Below are 22685 nucleotides of genomic sequence, written 5' to 3' on the forward strand. Positions count from 1 at the left end.
CCCAGATTCAACTCCTTCCCTGTGTACGTTTTTCCCCTGCTTTCTTAAAAGGAAAAACAAAGACATCACCTGGTCTTGTTTCCTGCTTTCTCTTTTACTTTTATTCCTTCCTGTTAGCATTACTTATCAATTCGATTTTCACATTCCTCTTGAATGTGGAATACTATTTCTTTCCTTTAGCTAGTTTTCTCTTGTAATAAGAATACTTACTCTTAAAATATATCTTCCATGATACTACTTATGCCCAATTCTCATAGTTGTTAACATATTTAATTTTTTCATTAATTTTCTTGGGTAGCTTAATTGAATACTTGTTATGGGTACTCAAAGGCAGGACATTCAGAATTTGTTAAAATATCAAGATTTTTTCACACCTTAATAAAACCGCAGCACTTTTATCTTACAGTCTTGTTCATTATAAATTTTAACTTATGGCTTCAGTTTTACTTTTCCACTGAATTTTATTTCCATGGTTGCATTTGTCTGCTTCTCATTTCTTAAATTCTCTATTTTTCTAACTCCAAATATTATTAATTGTTGAAACACATTTTTCTAAATAACATTTTATTAATTCTTTATATTGATTAATATCATTTTCCAGCTATGTATGCTTTAAAATAAAAAACTTTATTCTATTACTTAAAACTATCTTTTACTTTTATATTAATTATAATTTTTGTTAGAGTCCTTATGATATGTTAATTCTTGAATACTACAGATAAGCCATGTCTTTTAAAAATAATCTTTATTTCTTTTGTAAAGTATATAAATTTTATTGAGGTTTTTTTATTTATAAAACTTTATATTACTGAGGTACAGTTATACCTCCTCTCTAAAGGTTGAAGCCAAAAATACCCATCACCAAATACCATTTTTATCCTTCATAGTCACTGGACATTCTCCCTGCTTAATTCCCTCTGAGAACATTTTCTATATTCAAAGTTCAAAAAATTTGCTTACATTTGTCTTTGTCTTCCCTTAGTTTGCTTTTCCATTTGCCACATAAAAATGTAAGAATTTGGAATATGTAATATTATTTCTAACTTATTTTGCTTAGCATTTCCTTATCCAGTTATGTAGATATCCTAGTTTCACATAGCTAAATTTCACTGTGCGTATAATACATAAATTGATTGCATTTTAACATGACATATAATGAATATAACAAATATATAAATATATGTAAATATTATATCACATTATTCATTCATCCATCACATGTTTTGATTTTTTTAAAACTTGGTTACTGTGAATAACACTTCAATGAAAATGGCTTCATATTTATGTTTTGTTAATGTTTATGTCTTTGTGGGTTTTGTAAAGATGTATAGGAATAGATCTTCTGGATTATATGGTGGATATTTTTAGGATATCTTTTCTTTTATGGTTCTGGAGTTCTTCTCCAGAGCTTCACTCATGCTAAGCATGTAAAAGTGCTTAGTCACTGAACCACACACTTAGTCCCCTTTAAGGTTTATTTTTAATTTTATTCATATTTTATGTGTGTAAGGATATGGACATATGTATTCTACATGCAAGACATGTACTTCATCATTGAATCATGTCCCTGGTCCTATTTTTTTCTTTATTTTTCTTTTAATTATAGTTTAGGTAACATAGGTAAAATTAAGTTAACATCAGTGATTTTGCTAAACAAAGTTACTGCACCTTTTCCACCATAAAGCACCCAATATCCTGCATCATTGTCCTTATTCACTTCTTTTTTTTAAATATGAAACCTTTATTTAAGCACCATGATTACAATCATGATTATAGGTGGATTTAAGTCATAAAGAGAACACTCCCCTTCACCAGTGCAGCATTCCCACCATCAATGCCCCCCCACTTTCATTCCCAAATCCTGCCTGTATTTTACCTGTCCCTATTTTTTTAAAATATTTTGAGAAACTGACATACTGGTTTTTATTGTCCCTCACTAATTTAAATTTATACAAGCAGTGTATGAATGCCTTCTTTTCCATACCTTACGAACTTGTTTCTGATTTTTAATACTAAAGGCTATATTTGCAGGTATCTTTACTACTGTTATTCCACATAGCATTGGAAATCCTTGTCAGAGAAATTAGGTGATAAAAATAGAACAAAAAAGGGAACCAAATTGGAAGAGAAAAATGAAATATTTAACTATTTGCAGATGGCATGATATCATACATAGAAGATAGCTTAATAATATATAAAGAAAATTCTAATAGCTACACTTAGACTATTAAAATCAATAAATCAATAAAGTGGGAGGTTGAGATAACTATAGAAAAATAAGTTGAATTACTCTATGCAAGTAATAAACTAGAAAGTAAAATAGCTTTCTAAAATATTAATTGAAATTATAGGAAAATAATTAAGTACCAAGGAGTAAACATAAGTGTTTAAAAAACTTGTTCATCTAAGACTATGTCAATATAAAAAAACATATCTATCTTACTACAAAACTGCATATATTCAATGCAAAATTACATTGACAGTTTTCAAAGAAATAGAGCAAATATTGAATGAATAAAATTGAATGGCAGAAATTGAATGGAAGAAAATAGACTTTCACTAGCCAAGCAATTTCTGATGGCAAAAAGTATCATTAAAAATTAGCTTCTGGGGCCTGTGAGGTGGCGCTAGAGGTAAGGTGTCTGTCTTGCAAGCGCTAGCCAAGGAAGGACTGCGGTTCGATCCCCCAACGCCCCATATGGTCCCTCCAAGCCAGGGGCAATTTCTGAGCGCTTAGCCAGGAGTAACCCCTGAGCATCAAATGGGTGTGGCCGAAAATATAAAAATAAATTTAACTTCTTAATTTCAAACTCTTTAAAAAAAGCTACACTATAGTAAATAAAATATTTGAATAAAAATATTCATACAGATCAATAGAACAGAGCTGAAAATCTAGAAATGAATCCTTAACAATTAAGCCAAGAACATAAAATGAAGTTAAGTTATTCTCAGCAAATAGTATTCAGAAAACTGAATAGTCACATGCAAAATAAGGAATCTGGATTACTATCTCAGAACATGCACAGAGTTAATTAAAATGGATTAAATGCTTCAATATTGGACCCCAAAATCAATAAATACATTGAGAATTTAGGCACAGCATTCCATGATATTGACTTTCATGTTGCATTTAGAGATTTGATTTCAATGGCAAAGGAAAGGAAAAAAAAAATAAAAGAAGTGTGATTGCATCAAACTAAAAGACTTCTGTTCAAGAAACTATCATTAAAATAGTTAAAGCAGGTAGGGAGAAACAATAGCACAGTGGATAGGATATCTGCAACTGACCCAAGTTTGATCCCCAATATCGCATATGGTCCTCTCAGCCTGCTAAGAACAGAGGCCAGGAATAATCCCTCAGCACCAAGCTTGTGGCCCCTAAAACCAAAAAATTTAATTAATTAATAAATATGTAAATAAACAAAATGGTAAAGCATTCTTTTGAATGCAAGAATATATTTGCACACCATGCATATGACAGAGTTCTCATATCCAAAATGCATAAAGAACTCAGAAAATTCAAGAAATTAAGAAAAATAACATCAAAAGTTTGAAGAGCTCAGCTGTTACTCACCAAATAAATCATATAGATGGTCAATAGCCATTAAAAATTTTCATTATCATGTATTTTTATGGGGAATAAATCAAAGTCCTGCCTGTTAAAAACAACACACACTTCTTCCCTTAAACCTCCAACAAAATTCTGATTCACAATTCTGGTATTTCAATGTCTGCCACACCGAATTTCGCTTTATTTTCTGTCAAATCGCCATCACCTGGTCAAATGCCTTTTCTGCTGTACTCAAATACCTTTTCACATTCTCTGCTTGTGTTTTCACTTTGACACCTGCGTGACTCTACAAATGCTATTCCTGACTTGTGACTCATGTTTTCTGTTAATCTTTATTCCTGGAATTTTATTCATTCTTCAAGTTGGATCACAAATGTCAATTCTTAAGATATTTTTTTTCCTTTATCACACCAGATAAAATTATCTTCTGAAATGCAATAGAATGTTCTTATATTTCTTATACTTATTATAAGATGTTTTAAGATACAAGTGGACAAAGATGTATGACTTTTTTAAAACAAAATACTTAGAGAACCACTTTACTAAATAAGTATGTGTTAAAGGATTATATCAGATGCGACCTATCTGTTTTAAAAGTGATTGCTAACACTAAGTGCCACAATAGAGTAATAAATTGTATTGTTTGAATAGTCCTCAAGAACACAAAGTAATTGTTATGCATTCAACTAATTATTTTCCCATGCAGTTACTGTGTTAAGAAGATACCTCTACACTTTCAGACATGGGAAGAGGGAAGGATTACCAAATTATTCAACCCTTTTAATGCATATGCTGACTGTAGTGTGGTTTGCTATTGATGTGAAAGTTCACATAACAGATATTGATTGGGAATTTCTTCATAAAGAAAATTATTAAATGAAATATTTATTTATAAGCATACTATGTGGACGAAAACTTAAAACACAATAAATAATTTTAGCTCTAATATTTCCCAGACCCTTCAAATAATAAACATAGTGAAGCACATTCACTTAAAATGTACTTTTTTCAACATTTAAAAATATGGCCATAATATTATGTTGACTAATTACAAATTTTTTTAGGCTGCCTAACATAAAGTTTGTTTAATCAGGTCTGGAGTTTTGAATCACCTATAATTGTGTTATAATACCATGTGCTGCATTTTCTTGGTAAAAATGTTTTAAAGGCATGCTGAAAAAAATATCAGTGTTTTGCTTTTTAAAAAGATTTATGTTTTGGAACTGTGTTAAAGTATAGTGTTTGTCACAATTCATTCACATTGGTACTCAATATGTGCTAAACAAATGATAACTTATGGAGAACCAATATATCCATGTAGCAAGGATTTTGCAAATTAGTTTTAGAAAGAAAGGGTATTTAAACATAGAAGGTCATGTTACTTTGGTGAGTGGAAAGTAGGCAAAACAGAAATAATTTCTAAAATTAAGTTAGACATTATAATAACAATGAGTTCAGTGATATTATATAGTCCTTAAAATTAATAATGTTTCTAGATTTTATTTCTGTTAACACCTGCTAAAGTGTAACCCAGACAGGAAAAATTGGTATATTATTTATGATTAGATAGAACTCTTTTGACATCGCATCATGCTAAACTAATAGTTTTTATAGCCCAACAAGAGACCAAGTTATCATTACCTGAAGGGAAACACTTAAATCATTTGAAGAAGGCTCTTTCATTTTTTAGAAAAGGTTAAGTTGACTGATGTGGGATTCTAAGTCTCTCTCCACAGATGGCAAGGGTTATTTTTGCAGGAGAACTGACAGTTCTAACTGAATGGGTAGATTATGTTATGAGGAGGTTTATCAGAGACCTAGGAGCAGAGTGAATACATCCTAAAGGAATCTTTGATCTCAAATCAATCACTACTGCCTATATTTAAAAAAACTCATAGAAGTATGCAGGTGATTAAGAGGAAGAAACAAAAGAAAGAACAAAGAGTCAAGTGTGTGGGAGGAAAACATATTAGAAAATGTTTCAAGCTGATGGTTTATCCAGCTCATCATTCTATATGAAAAAAATACCAATTTGTAGAGCAATTATGTTAATAACTAAAAATTTTAAGGCATTTATTTAATGATGTTTCATGGAGATTGCACACTCTATTTCAGTTAAAAACCTAAAATTTTAGGAAATAATTCTGGTAACAAATATTAAAATTTTATTACTGTATCTGTGTTTAGTTGTCCCTGCCATAGACTATTCTCAAATAGTATGGTCTATAGTGGTTACTATTATTCTCTTAAAAAATAAAAATGAGTAGTCAAAAATGCTTTATTAAAGAATATATGTTTGCAATTAATATGAAGTAGGACTTGTAATCATTGTAAGGAAGAATTTGTCCCCTCTCTATGCCCCAAATAAATCATTCATAGTTAAATTCTAGTGGATTACATTCCACTACAGCATACTTAAAACTGATTTTGTACTGACTTTGTGTCTGCTTAGGGGCTTATTTATAATTTATATACAGATTTGTGATCATCCAGATCTAGATTCCTTAGCCATCATTACTTAAATCTTTCATAGTAATTGTATTCCTAACTCCTTTCACAATTTTGTACAATTTTGTTCTACAGTATTAAAACATTCTCAGAGTGAGATAGACTCTTAGGTTAGGTTTTGCATCCATTACTCTCAACATTTATACTGATCACATATTTTATTTGGATATATAAATTTATCTGTTACATATGTTTGGACTCAGATGGAAGTTGACAGGAAATAAAAATAATTAATGTGATATAGTACTAACAGCTAAATTCATTATAGTATTTTACTATGTTTTAGACTATGTGAACTGCATACAATTAAATTAAATTTCAGAACAACCATATTAAATCAGAACCATTATGAACTCTGCCTTATGAGTGAGGAACAAAGTGGTCAAATGATATTTTCCTAACAATCATGGTAAATAAGCGACAAAGCCTGGATTTGACCTAGAAATCCTGATGACTTAATCCTCCAACTCTTTTTCCATAACTAACCAATTCTCTTTTGAGCCTGCAGTAAAGTATTTATGTTATTTCAAAGCTATAATTTACTATGATTATTTTTAACAAGGGAATCAACTCTTTTACTAGATTATGAGCTTGCAAAATACAAGAACCATGTTTTATTAGCTTTGTTATATATAGTGCTCAATAAAAATTTTATTACTTCTGAATTACTGTTTATTAATGCCGTCAAGTATTCAATTCAAGTGGCATTTACTTTTTAAGTTATTGGTTTGGAGTCAATAGAACTTTTGGATACACAATGCAAAAAGATTACAGTTGTTACCTTTAAATGACGTGAAACAGACTATGATTGATAGTGGATTATTCTGAAATCATGTTACTTGGTTTACATTTTTTTCTTTTCTTTTAAAATATTCTCTCCCGCAGGGTGCTGCTTTAATTAGAATGCTGGCTAATTTTATGGGCCATTCAGTCTTTCAAAGGGGCTTGCAAGTAAGTAAAATGTTTTCTTTTTTTTTAGATTTTATAAAGTTCATTGCTTTATTTTTTTTTACATTTTCCTGCCTCTGTACTTGTTTCAAAAATATTTCACAGCTCAGAAAATGGCTAATAGAAAATTCCTGAATTTGAAGGAAAACTGTAATATGAATAAGGTAAGCAGTGTCCTTCCATATGATAAATGAAAGTTGTGAATTGAGCACTTGCTGTATAAACTGACCGTATAAGCACATGATTTGCAATTTAGCCTCTAATGTGAGTTGTAGTGAAAAATCATCACATGTGTTATATCCTAAATAATCCTAGTCAGATATTTTTAAACATGATTTCTTTCTTTTACTTCTGTTTGAAAGTTTATAAACACTCAGATGATTAGGCTATATAAAATTTTAGATTTGAAGATATTCATACAACTTTTCAAATATGTGTTTTCAGGTTGTTTTACTCTTGATACATATACATATTATTTGTTTCAAAGATACTTGTACATTTTTAGTAGAAATACAATTTTATTTTAAGAGATTATCACAGTGTATTTAGAATATGAAGTAGAGAATTCAAGAGTGGGTTTTCAGAAAAAGTATTTTTTAACTCTTTCAAGTTATATATAGAAAAATAGAACTTTTTTTCCTTGAATCTATTGGAGTAAATTGTGTTCCTAGCAGCTGTGATTGATGAATTATTTATGATACATTCTGCTACTTAGAAGTGTCCTTTAAAGTAAATTGATGTTCACCTAAAATACAATTATGCTAAGACAGAGAGAGCAATCAATCTTATCTGTTCTTAGTAAGCTTTTCATTTTGAAATTTAAATAAACTCTATAAGGGATCAGGTCATATTTTAGTAGCGCAATTCTATCTTTACCCCAATTAGCTAAAACATAAAATGCAAAATAAGAGTTAAATATGACAAAGTTATCTGTAGTCAATACAATGAAGATAAAACAAATTTACTGGAAAAATAATTTTTCTTCGAGAATATTTTTGCAGGTTTTTTTCAGCAGGGAGATATACTTTCATCGGTGCCTTCTATTAGAGACACCTATGGAATAGCTGAATTTTGTTGAATTTATTTGCCAGGCACTGAAGTTTATTCTGATCACATAGCTGGGAAATCTTTTTTTTTTTTCTCATAGATTGCCCTCCGTAAATATCAACTCTGGGTTTGAATGTCCTTTCTTATATGTCTTCCTTTATTTTCCCTCATTGATGTTGTAGCATGACAGCTTCAGAAAATATCTAAGTTTTCATAAGGGAAACACAAATTGAATTTGATTTCCTGGAAGCAAGTTGATATGAAATCATTTTCTGTATACAATTTTTATTGTTTTTTTCACCATGTCTGTGTGTATGGATTTACTCGTCAGATTGAATAACTATAGTTATATTATTATATTATTTGGAAAGGATTATTTCTTGCACCATTTTATTTATCCTGTCATGCTTTCTATGATATGCAAAATAAATCAATTTTCACACACTGGTTCCAACTGACCCAGTCTGCTCAGTTTTATTAGAAGCAGAATATATCCTCTGACTCATTACATTAACTTTCATAGAAAGCTTATGTGGATATCTGCCCTAGTACTTGATTTGTTTAATTTTCAGCTAAGGACCCTATGTTTATCAACATTGCATTTCATTTGCCTTGTGACATCTCATTGATCAGATAGATCTGTATCCTTCAGTACTTGCTTGCAGCTTTATTTATACTCATCACTCAAACTGATTTAGTGTATCATCAGCAGTTTGGATTAGTTTACAGTAGATCCCTCCATCTAAGTGATAAATTATCATCTCTGGGACATGAAGATGTATGGGATACATTTTGGAAATGACCTCCTGAACAGACACTTTATGTCATGGTGCTGAGGGGTCACAGAGTTGGGCATCATATATTTCCTGTCCAAAAGGCTTTGGAGAGTTTTGGTTTGCATGCTGTTGAAAGAGCTCATCTGAATTGTCAGTGCTTATCTCTACTAAAATCTATTAATTGTTTTTATATTAACCATCTCTCTTTCTGTGCTTACAAAGGGGAGTTTCTATTTGCAGACAGTCCCAGGGTTAGATTTGAAGTTGTAAGCAGTTCCAAATAATAGTATACATTTTCAAATATTTCCTCCCACCTTTTTTGTTATTTCTATCTCCTAATTTTCTTTCCCCTCTTAAATCCTCCCCCTCCTTTCCTTTCTTCTTATACTTCCTCTTAGTATTTGAACCATAGCTATCTTGCTCCTTACAATAACAGTGCTTTAATGATGGTTTCTTTCAAAACTTGTATTCTCATTTTTTATCCTTTGACTCACTAAAATTTCTTTTGAATAAGATAATCATGTTTGAAAAAATAGAACCAATACACACATATATGTATAGAATAGATGTGGTTTATTTAATAAGTTTTCTTTAAATAAACAATCTGGTCATGTTTACCAGCTGTTTTAATGATGAGAAAAATGTAAATAAATGTTTTTTATCCTGAATCTTTAGTTACTATATTAATGCTCTGACTGTGTGGTTTTCAATGATATAATATTGTAACTGTAGTCATTTAAGTACTTTCTTGCTAGGAAAAAAAAACTCTACATAAACTTTGCTGGCATAGGGGTGGAGGAAGGAAAATCTGGTGGTGGGATTGCCTCTCATTGGCACTATGTACCTTAAATATCACTGTGAAATGTTTGTAATTCACTTTGACCACAATAAAAATTTAAAATAATATACATCTTGCCAATATTATAGAACTTATCCTTTTAGTGTTTTCTCAATGTTTTTATTCAGTTTCATGCTTTAGTCTAAATATGTCAGCGATGGAGTAAAACATCATAAATAACTTTTCTAAAGTTTTTATAAATTATCTAAAATGGTATGAGACTATACATATTTGTATTCTAGAAATAGGTTATTACTGTGTCATATTTATGACAAAAATACCCAAATCCCTCCACTGCAATTACTTTTTTGAGGTTATTTCTCATCCACCCATCTAGACCCTTCTTGTTAACTGATAATTAGAATTTGTTTCCATTCATTAGACATTGTCTACTCTCTTCTTTGTTTCTTTATATTCAACATGGGGATGGTCATTTGATAGTTGTCCATTTACTGCTGATTTACTGTACCTTACATGACACTCTTCAGTTGTAGCTAAATAGAAGACTTCATATTTTCTTCTAGCTGAGTAGTTTTCCATTATGTTTATATCACTGTCTCTTTTTCTACTCCTTGGGTTTGGGGCAATTGAAAATCCTGAACGTGATTCTTTGGAAATAATGTGCAGTGAACACAAGTGTGCATTTATATATGCATATATTTATATATACATGAATACTATTTATACAAATTTAATTTTGTGTGTGTGTTTTGGGGTTTCACACCCCATAGCATGCAGGGTCACTTCTGGCTCTGCACTCATATATCACTCCTGGCAGGCTCAGAGATCCATATGAAATGCTGCAGCTCGAATCCAGGTTGGCTGCAAGTAGACAAAAATGCCCTACCACTGTGCTATTTTTCCAGCCGCCACATTTATATATTTTAATTATTGACTTAGAGTTCTTTGTGGATATATGACAAGAAATGGAATTTGTGTGCTGAATCGATTTGCCTTTGGACATTCTTCATACTAATTTTCCATACAGATTGAACCAAATTATCACCTTATGAACAATAAATATCTTTTCTTAATTGTATCAATACCAGATTTGTTTGTTCTGAACTTTATGATACAGCCATTTTTACCATTCTGAAGAGATATCTCATTATTGTTTTGACTTGCATTTACCTAAAACCTAATAATAATGCATGCTATTTGTTGTTGTTGTTGTAGTTCACACCCGGCAGCACTCAGGGGTTACTCCTGCTCTATGCTCAGAAATCACTCCTGGCAGGCTCAGGGAACCATATTGGGATGCTGGGATTCGAACCACTGACCTTCTGCATGCAAGGCAAATGCCTTACCTCCAAGCTATCTCTCTGGCCCTAATGCGCGCTATTTTATACAGCTCTTCATGTCAGACTTTTTTGAGTCCCTTTTATATGTTCTTTATATTTATACAAAATACATAATATATTATATTTATACAATAAATATAAATAAATATAAATAAATATAAATAAAATAAATATTTATACAATAAATATAATATATTTATACAAAATACATACATGTTATACAATATTTTCTCACATACAATGAACTATGCTTTAATCTTATGCATAGTTTATTTTACAGTGAGGAGTCTTTTAGCATATGTGGACTCATTTGTTTATTCTTGATTTTGCTTTCTTAGCCAATGAATTTGAATGATTGAAGAAACCTCTGCAGTTAATATCATGGACAGTCTGTCTTCATGAATGTATGAATATTAATTTAACACAGATTTTTACTTATTATGATTGACTTCTATTTGTAGGGTATTGTATGCGGTAGTAGTCCATTTTTCTTTTTCATGTGGCTAACCACATCATTTGTCAACATTTTGTTGAACAGACTTTTCTTAACACCACTTTATGTTTTGGGTTCCTTCATGATAAATTTAATTCCAATATATCTTAAATTTTATTTCTGGGCTTTCAATTCTATTCATTAATCTGAAAGTCTTGTTATTTCAGAGATTTCTTTTTTATATTTATTGGGTCTTTCAATGTCTGATCTATCTCCTTTAAGGTATTTCTATGTATGCTCCTGAAAATGAATTTTTGGTTGTGCTCGCTTTCAGGTAGATTGGAGGTAGGGCTTGAGCAGAATCAATACCCTTAATTAGTGTCAGTCTAAGGGACTGGAGTAAGTTATTTGTTCAGATACAAGAGCTTCCTTTGATGCAAATGCTTAGTAAACTTTAGACTGTCGGTAATCTAATTCAAATTCTTAGTGTCAGTGTCCTGGACTTTCTCAATCAATATCTTAATTTTCACAGAAGTGTCCTAATAAAGTCATGAAGTTGACTTGAGTTGTAATTTGACTATTCAGAATTTCAAATTTAAATCAATTGTGTTTTCAGTGACATTGATTCTAGGGCTCAACATACAAATCTTTATGTATTTTTGAAAGAGGCATAACTTTCTGATTCCTGGCCTATCCCTTTAGCAAATAATTTAAAAACAAAATTTAGCTTTCCTCTTTGTTTATTATTCTAATCTGAAAATAAACATTCTCAAGTCCGGAACGATAGCACAGTGGGTTGGGCATTTGCCATGCATGTGGCTAACCCAGTTTCAATCCCTGGCTTCTCATATGGTCCCTTAAGTCTGCCGGGAGTGGTCTGAGTGCAGAGCCAGGAGTATCCCCTGAGCACCACTGGCTGTTGCCCAAAGCAAAACAACACAAACAAACAAACAAAAAGAAAATACCATTCTCGAAGAATTTGTAACTCTTTATACAGCCATTATTTTCTTTTTCTTAGTTTTTTTAAATTAAGTAAAAGCATATTTTATTCTGAAGTACTAAGGAAGGGGAGGGAGAGGATAGAAAAAGAGTTGGAGACAGCCCTGGCACACAGCCCAGCTTAAAAGCAGAAAAGTACAGACCTCAAGAGGGGACATCTAGGTGACATGTTCTTGGGCACTATGTACCCAGCTACACATGCAGACATATATGCCTGAGGAGTGCATATGTCCATTATTTTCTATTAACCACTAATTTTTTCCCAAACCACTAATTCAATTTAGAAAATTAAAGATGATAATTTAAAGAAAGACCCTGAAAGACACGGGACCCTGTTGCCCATTATTCATCTAGTCAAGGTAGATATATATTTGTAGCTCACAATTTTAGTGTAATTGAGGAAACCTCCATGTATACGAACAAAATTAACAATGGGATGGCCGGAACAATAGCACAGAGTATAGGACATTTGGCTTGCATGCTACCAACACAGCTTTGATCCCTGACATCTTATATTCCCGCATCTCTCAGGAGTCATTTCTGAGTACAGTGCTAGGACTAAACCCGAGTAGCCTCATATTTGGCCTCCAAATAAAAACAAAGAAACAAAAATGTGTACGGTATAAAGTGAAAAATGATGCTATAGATATTTCAAGCAGAAAGGAATTTAATATAGAATATGTTATCTAAAATTTGGGGAAAGCTAACAAAGCCAAGGTCTAAAATATTCAGTGTTATATTTCATAACAATAAAAAATAATAACCACACTCTAATCTTGCTATAGCATTCGTGAAAGCAAATGTTATTACTTGACCTCGATCTTTGGAAAAAGCCTACGGTATCTACTCACTGCTTTTTGACCAATAATGTCTCTTCCTTTAGTGAATTCTACATCTCTTATTTGAGTTCTTCCATTTTTTTTTTCGTTAGTTTCTAGGCCACCACACCTGACTGTACTTTGGGTTTAGTAATTCCTGTTTCTTCATTAAGGAATCACTCTTGGCAAGTTTATGGCACATTGGAGGATGCCGGGAATCTAACCCAAGTTGACCACCGTTAAGGCAATTGCCCTATCTTACGTAGTGTCACCTTGGCTTCTATACATTTTTCATGAAGATTTTAAAATTGGGACCTAACTAGCAAAGGATTTTAAGAAATATATTTTCATAGATTTTACTGCAATAGTGATTAGGAGTATAGGGTACATCCAAACTAGTGTTGAATTGTCACGATTAATTTTTTCTTGATTAAATATTATATGCTATTTTTGCAGGTTTTATATTGTTATGAATATTTAATGAAAATTTCCTTATATATCGTTATTTGTATTAAGATGATGTGATTTATTTTTTTTTTTTTGGTTTTGGGGCCACACCCGGTGACACTAAGGGGTTATTTCTGGCTTGAGGGATCAAACCATGGTCTGTCTTAGGCTAGCACTGGCAAGGTAGATGCTTTACTGCTATGCCACCGCGCGGGCTCTCTGGAGATGATGTGATATTTCTGTAGATAAATCAGAATACTTTCAACATGTTTTGTTAATTTTTTAAGAACCTATGAGGGGATACCGAAAAATTAAATAATAATTGACCATAATTTATTCAGTTCATAACTGAAGTCCATATTTTCTATGGCTGATAATCTCCAGTTTCTACACTGAGTAGGTTTCTTTGACTATGGCAGGATGAATTTTTACTTGTTATGCCTTATATTTTGTGTGTTTGTTTCTGGGCCACACCCTGCGGCACTCGGGGCTTACTCCTGGCTCTGTGCTCAGAAATCACTCTTGGCATGCTCAGGGGACCATATAGGATGCTGGGTATTGAAATCCAGTTGGCCGCATGCAACACAAATGCTGACTGGTTGTTTTTACTCCATCATTGATTGTCTAATAAATTTAAACTTTTAAAGATACTACACTTCTAAAACAAGGAACGATTAGACAGACACATGTACACTTGTAAATAAATGTTTTTCATTCTTATTAAAATGTGCTTGTATATTAAAAGCTTATATATTTTAAAAATATCAGCTTGTATAATAACAATTTGGCTTTTTATAATGCCTTCCTCACCTCCAGGTGGCTCAGTTGTCCCAGCATGTGGTAAATATGTAGAGAAAATCTAAGCAGCAGTTTTTCTAAATGGCTGTTAATTTAAGATCAACCTATGCATAGAACATCTGGAGAGAAGCTTATGTACTTTCTCTGTCCAAAATTTTTTTATTAGCAATCAGCAATAAGTAATGATCACTATATGTAAGATATGGAATAGGCAGCATAATTAGTAATATTCCCTTGCATACATAGTTTGAGTTATGCTTTAACACATTATGTACTGGTAGTTGTTATCTAACCCCCTAACTTTTTCTGTGAAAATAAAATCTCCAAATTCCTTTCTGGGTCTTTCGGTGATAACAGAAAAATGTAGGGAGACTTACTGTATCCTTGATATCACACTGTTTAAATGAATATTTCTTATTACAGTGTGACAAACCCTATATTTCGGAAGTAGTAGGTACCAAATAACCCCTTTTCTCTTCTCTCCTTCTGTGTTTGATTTTGAAGCCCAATATTTTGCTGACTTTCTTTTCCTATGTGATACCTGGGATTGAAATACTCCCATTTTTTTCTTTTTTTATTCCTCTGAGAATCATTACACAAATGTATTTTATTTTTCTCAAAACCCATAGATGAGTGAGACCATTCTGTGTTTATCTCTCTCCCTCTGACTTATTTCACTCAGCATAATAAATTCCATATACATCCATGTATAGAAAATCTTTTTTTATTTTTCTTATTTTGCCTCTTTTGAAGTTGTTGATGACTTTATATTTTCCTTGAAATCATTCTTCTTCTATGAGTGAATGATTTCTTTAAATGTTTTGTTAATTAAAAACTGCTAATTCCATAACATCTGCCAGAAAATTTGCATTTTTATCATATAGTAGTCTTATTGCTTGTTCTTAATTTGAAGGGTGGAAATTCTAGTCATACCATTCTTGTTTACGAAATAGCTTCTGGGTTGCTCTGAGGATCATGAGCTGCTGAGGACCAAAACTGAATTAAGGTCTTCCCCTAAAGTTCTTAATTTCTAAAAGAAAATGAATTAGTCTTTATCTAAAGATAATAATGCTTCTGCATATACTCATTAAATAAGGGTCCAGAATGATAGTCCAGAGGGTAAGGTGTTTGCCTTGCAAGCGGCAGACACAGGTTTGATCCCCAGCACATCATATCATTCCCAGAGCCAGCCAGGAGTTATTTCTAAGTACAGAGACAGAACTAAGCTCTGAGCACTTCCAGGTGTGGCCCAGACACCCCTTTCCCCAACTAGTAAATTAGGATCTAGTTGTTTATGTAATTTTTATAATATAAATTTCTAAGGCTCAGTCCCTGATTTACATACCTATTTTAGCCTCACTTTTAGATGACTTTCGTTGATTTACATATTTTAGTCTCATTTTTACATGACTTTGACCTTTATTTTTTTACTATTTTAATTTCTCTAGTTACATTTTTTCTTTCCATTGAATTCTCTGAGTTCTTTGAAATAAAAAGGGAAGCTATAATTATGAAATCCTTAGATAACATTGATTGAATCAGTACCTATTTAAAAATAATTAGTACATGGTACTATTGCTTTTTCTTTTCCAACAATTTTTTTTCAAATATTGTTTAAATGATTTGAGTCTACCAGTACTGTTCTTCAAATTATTATGAGTTAACACCAGAGAATTGAAATTATGAAGAAATTTCATTGTTAAATCTCTTATAAATTCAAACCCTGAAATCCATGCAGAAAGTGAGTTACCTTGCTGCTCATTTAAAGAGGTAATTCAACATCATCTCAAATATGGTTGAGTAAAGAAATATTTCTCTTGATTAGTTTTTAACTGCTCTTTTCCATAATCTAACCTACAACAAGATGTTTGGCTCCAATTATCAGGGTGGAAATTGCTTATGCAAATCAATGTAAAGCAATGAGGTGTGGATAAAAAGCAAAAGGAAAATATCATTATTATTGGTTTGTGCTCATAAAATTCTGAAAGCCTGAGGTAATGACAGGCACAAAGCCATAGGGATTATTAGTAGCGACAGCATGCTCAATAACTTGTGTTCCAATGAGAAGTTATATGTTAACATGTGTACACAGGATTTCTATGTGATAACTGCAGGATTATTTTCAGAAGAGAATATTTACTTACCTGCACATAGGCTTACAGGAAGATGAAAATTCAGAAAATAGTAGGAGAACAGAGACTGAGCCAAAGTTAATTCCTCTTCATAGAAATAAGACTGTATTTTCATCAGATGAAAACTGAAACATACTTAATGAAAATAAATGACAATTTTTGTTCAAATTTTATTTAAATCCCTGTGGTCTTTTAGATAAGGTAAAGGTAGAAAGGTTAACAATAATAATTTGTCATGATCACTTAATGTTATGGGATAAAATGCTATCATTGGTGGTGTTTTCTCATGGGAATTAACATCATTAGCAAGTAATTTATTAAATCCTATTCAATATTAATGCTCATGAACAATGTACAAAGACAACACGATCTTAAGGAAAGATTTTATGTACTTGGAAATCAAGAATACTAACTACAATAAAAAATACTTGAAATTTAAATGCCAGAGACCATTCACATTTCTGAGAGAGAATTTGCATCATCATTAAATAATTAGTTTCTCAACAGACACTGATAAAATCCTGATTACTTTATTAGTGAACTCATTTTAGATTTGGTAACATTAAGTAAGAAATCTTATTTTTTAAAGGACATTTCTTTATTGGGTCAATCGAGCAAGCATGCAAATTCTTGCAAATGCAAATCCTTACACATTTTCTATTATTTACTTACATGATAGCTAAGTGCTAAATACATTATACTGTTAGCTAACAGATTTGCTTCTAAAAAGTGTTTTGATAACTATTTAGATAGTATCGGTGAATTATTAGAGACATTTTGCTGATGAGTGAATATATTTGCATGTTGGTATATGTGTAAATGTATAATAAAACTGAATATGTACTCCCTTGGACACTTTTAACTGAAAATTGTCACTTTTCGTGGAACTACATTGTGGTTAGATAACCACTTCAGATGAACAATAATCTTGCATAAAGGCATGTTTCTCTTACAGTTTTATTTCATATCCTTTTAAGAATAATTTTCCTCTTATTTTTAACTTCTTTTTTCAGATAGTTTATACAATATCCTAAAACTAGGGGCCAGAGCAATAGCACAGCAGTAAGGCATTTACCTTGCACTTGACTGATCGAAGATGGCCTGGGTTCGATCCCCAGCATCCCATATGGTTCCCCAAGCCAGGATCGATTTCTGAGCACACAGCCAGGAATAACCCCTGAGCATCATCTGGTGTGGCCCAAAAAACCAAAAAACCAATATCTATCTATCTATCTATCTATCTATCTATCTATCTATCTATCTATCTATCTATCTATCTATCATCTATGTATCTATCATCTCCTAAAACTATATATTACTTGACATCCCAAATTTTTCTGAAAACTTTCCTATTGGGATCATTCTTTTTTCCATAATTGTTTCTTGATTGTAATACAGTTTAATAATAGCAATAATCATAGATATATGTTATATATTAAATTTCTATGTTCCAATCGCACAATCATTTTATCTTAAAATTTTCCCATGATTTATTTCATTTTATTCTTACATAATTTAAAAACTATTAGTAATTTTACTTTTAAATGTTAAAACAGTATACAAAATAATAGGGTTTAAAAATTCTCTGAACCACTACAGTGCACCACTAAGGTACTTGCCTTGCATGTGGCCAAGCTGAGTTTTATCCCCAGCATTTCATTTGGAACTCCTAGTCCTTCCAGGAGTAATCTCTCAGCATAAAGGCAAACATAAACCCTGAGTACTGCTGAGATTGGCTTCAAAACAACAACAAAAAATACAATATCTGTAATGTTCTTATAAAAGAGCTCTAAGTTTTAAAATATATTTTAAATAAATTCTTTTTTTATTCAATATTACTATTGTCATTTTAGAATATTTACACACATAACTATAACAAATAAAGTTGAAATATTTTCTACATTTTATTATAACATTTTATGACATATCAACTTGTCTTTATACATTAAAATATAAGATTTGTTCTTCTCATATTTATATAAATTATTACAAAATTAAAGTTAACTATATTCATTAAATACTTCATTCCCTGAGATATATGTCAGTATCATTCTTCTGAACTTCACATATTAAAATAAATTAGGAGACTTAAGAAGACTGCTGTGAAGATACAACCTGTTATTTTTATTTAGAACCTATTTTCAAAGTTTTCAACTATATAAAAATCTTCATTTCAATCTATGTTTTTCTTTATATCTATATAAAGGAGCTTTGAATCGGTATAATATATAAGGACATTCTGTAATCCAAGCTGGGGCAATGGCACAGCAGTAGATTTTCCCAACAGATGTGATTTTTTTGCCCAACAGATGTGAAGCCCATGCACAATATTTAGAACAACAAAAGGGAATAATAACATTTCATGGCATGTTATTTAAATTTTCTTTTTGGGTGCTAGAGCTATAGCAAAGTGGGTAGGGCATTTGATTTCACTCAACTGACCTGGGTTAGATCATAGACACCACTGAGCCTGAAAGAACTATTTGAGACAGAGCCATAAGTAACCCCAATTGCTGCCAGATGTGGCTCAAAATCAAAATAATAAAATGATAAAATAAATAAAATGTCCTTTGTCAATTCATATCTATATTCATCGTATTTCTTTTTTCCTAAGAAATTGCCTATACTTATTATGCATATCACTATCACTATTTTTCAAGGAAGAGCAATTCAATTTAGTGTTAAAATCACATCTAAAGTCTTAGTGTTAAAATCATATCTAAATGTTTTGCACTCCTAAAACAATATTATGCATTTTCCTATACAAACTGTGGTTTATTTATGGCTACAGTGTTCATATCTAGTCCATCAAATGTGCTACCATCATTCATACATTACACCTGTCCTAAGTTAGATACATAAGTATCAAGTATTCAGGGAATGCTGCATGCTAAAGATATGGTCCCTGTTGTTACACATCATATACTAGGATAAGATTGAAAATAAAATGAACGCATAATATATATGTATTAGGAAAATATAGGAGTTTCTATAATATATTAGGTAATGTTTGATGGGATGTTCTAGAAGTCTTTTCTGAAAAGAAGGCACATAAAATGAAGTCAAAAGAAGAAAGAAAAAGAAAAAGAAAGAAAGAAAGAAAGAAAGAAAGAAAGAAAGAAAGAAAGAAAAGAAAGAAAGAAAGAAAGAAAGAAAGAAAAGAAAGAAAGAGAAAGAAAGAAATAGAAAGAAGGAAAGAAAGAAAGACAAAGAAAGAAAGAAAAAGAAAGAAGAAAGAAAGAAACAAGAAAGAACTAAAGAAAGAAAGAGAAAGAAAGAAAGAAGAAAGAAAGAAAGAAAGAAAGAAAGAAAGAAAGAAAGAAAGAAAGAAAGAAAGAAAGAAAGAAAGAAAGAAAGAAAGAAAGAAAGAAAGAAAAAGAAGAAAGAGAAAGTGAAGGAATGAAGGCAGAGAGGGAGGGAGGACGAGAAAGAAAGAAAAACTAAGGACAGAATTAAAATTTCAGAAAAATAGAAGAAATTAGTGTGTCCTATAAAAAGAAACTAGTATTAAAGAGTCAGACAAGCTCAAGAGATGAGGTAGGGTTAGGTTTATGTTTTATTCTGAGTTTAGGTGATGGTATTAAACAATGGTACTAAGTTAGGGCATGGCTCAGTTTGAATCTTCCATCTGACCACTTGTATTAACACACGCGGATGCAGACAAGTGGCATATCAAAGGAGAAAATGAATAATAAAATTAAGATATTTTAATATTCATGGACAAGATGATGGAGTCTTAATATCAATAGGTGGATAGAGACATGATAGATTAAAAATGTTATTTGAAGGTTGAATTAAATGGTCCCAGAGATAGAATATATGACAAATATGGTCTGAGAGGAAAAAAGAAGTAAGGTAATTAAGAATGATTCTTAGCATTCGGGTTGAAGGCCTGGCATCAAGCCCAGAATGACTGTAAGACTGTGAGAAGAGATGAAAATGAGCAGCAGTACACTCAGGCAGAGCCAAGGGCATGATGTTACTCGGAGCAAGAAAAATACCTTTTTTATGAATGAGAAAGTGACGGGAGTGGGGTGGGAGATTACAGGTTTCAATGCAAATGAGATAGAGTATATTGTAGATTGATAAGTGCTTCTTTTGCAGCTCTTTGGAGTCAGTAAATTGATTAAAGAATAAATGGGACATGTCTGAGTGCAAGAGTAGTTGCAAAAAGAAATGTAAAGGAATTTGTTGAGGAAAGAAATATGGAAGAAAACAGAATATGTAGTTAGAAGGATTAATGTTATGAGGGCATTTGTTTGACCATTTTGTTGTTATTTTTATCTATTTTTTAATTTTTGTTTTGTTTTGTTCTATTTTTTATTTTTATTTAATTTTTTTTGTGTGGCTACATCTGGCTATGCTCAGGGCTAACTCCTGGGTCTATGCTAATGGGTCACTCATGGTGGGCTTGGGTGACCCAATGTGATAACAAGGAAAAGAAACTCAGGTTAGCCCGGTATAAGCAAATGCACTTCCTGGATTACTACCACTCTGATAAGTTGTTTATTAATTTTAGATAGGAAAAAAAGACAGGAAGGAAGAGTTTGAGATTGCTAGCCTAAGAAGGTGAAATCACTTTAATAAGAATCACTCTTCTGTAACTTTGGTGGTATGGCAATACAAAAATGAAAAACATTTTTATTTTTTGGCTGATAATTTTTCATTATATTTTTAAGACGAATCAAGAACTGAAAATAAGGCAATACTGGCAATAAATAGGATTAAAGTCTTAGGGTGGGATAAAGCAAAATTCATGCATAATTGGGTGCCTATTTGAGTTTGCTAGCCCTACAACTAAAAGTTCCCTATAATTCTCACCCAGAGGTATGAATATAGGTTTGGAAAAAATACTTGAACTTATCAAATATTTATTTATTTGCCAAGCTAGTAGAAATAAAGAACAAAATTATATATAGGAAATGAAACCATTTTTCAGAAATTGATTAAGAATAGCTATTAGGGGCACTGAGTACAGCAGTGCTTACAATGCACTTGCTTTGCATTGGCCTACCTGGGGGTTTGATCCCCAGCACACTACATGGGTCCCAGAAGCCAGAAATCATTATTCCTGAGTGCAGATCAGAAATCTTAGACCTGAGCATCACTAAGTATGGCCCTAACAAAACCAATTAAAAATATCTATGAAATATAAGCTAGATAACTAGGACAACACAAATAGGAAGATCTAATAGACAAATACCTGTCATGATAAATGCAACCATTATCTTAGCATTATATACGATTTCCTTATGCTTCTGCACATATGGGAAATGTAATCTGTCCTTTGTGAATTCCCCTTATGTCATACCCATTAATATGAAAATTTCTAGGGAATTTTTCAGACTGGAACATATGGCTAATATCCCTTGTGCTCAGCTACACAGATATACATATTGATTTTATGTAATGGGTTGATAAGTCACAGGCATGAAGTAGTGCATATTTATTAAGTTTGACATAGAGCCAAGCCTTCCAGGTCACTTGGAAAACCCTCATTTTGCTTTAGTGACAACACAGTTATATTTAATTTGTACTGAGGGGTCTATTCAGTGCCTTCACTTCATGAGTGTCTTGGCACCTCAGTAGAGCTTTGTGATAAAATTATGTGAGCCATAATTTGTAGGATCTTCAAAGTCCTTTTATGTTCTTTGACTTCCGTTGGGGCTCTTGTGATAGTTCATTAGTAGATAACACATTGGCCTTGTATGTGCCAACTTTTTAATTCTCTGCACCTCAGATGCCCCACCCTCAGCCCCATCAGAGTGATCCCTGAGAACAGTGCAAGAATAAACCCTGTGTTCTGCCTAATGTAGCCCAATAAATAAATATAAGCAAACAAGAGATTTTTTTGTCCAGATATTTTCCCATACAAAGAGAACATTTGGCTTCTCTTGGACGTAAGGTTAAAGAAAGTGTTAACTCTTGGTATTTTTCTTTCAAACTTATTAAAATAACATGTCCTCAAGTTATGTGGCATGCATATTCTAAGTACTTGTTTGATGTCATTTTCAGTGTACTCTGCAGATAAGTGCTATTTTTCTACTATATATTATTTTCTGTTGAAAT

At 31.8% G+C, this 22685-nt stretch overlaps 1 protein-coding gene across 1 annotated transcript in view; it reads left to right on the forward strand.

Moving 5' to 3' along the window:
• The window catches only part of TRHDE (thyrotropin releasing hormone degrading enzyme), a 429201-nt gene that overhangs the window by 293790 nt on the left and 112726 nt on the right, over window positions 1-22685 (forward strand). Inside the window, exon 7 of the mRNA XM_049783963.1 lies at window positions 6965-7030. Coding sequence (XP_049639920.1) covers window positions 6965-7030 — 66 coding nt within the window. The remainder of the gene's footprint in view (window positions 1-6964; window positions 7031-22685) is intronic.

This window comes from Suncus etruscus, chromosome 11 (genome assembly GCF_024139225.1).
Source record: "Suncus etruscus isolate mSunEtr1 chromosome 11, mSunEtr1.pri.cur, whole genome shotgun sequence".
Taxonomy (NCBI): Eukaryota; Metazoa; Chordata; class Mammalia; order Eulipotyphla; family Soricidae; genus Suncus; species Suncus etruscus.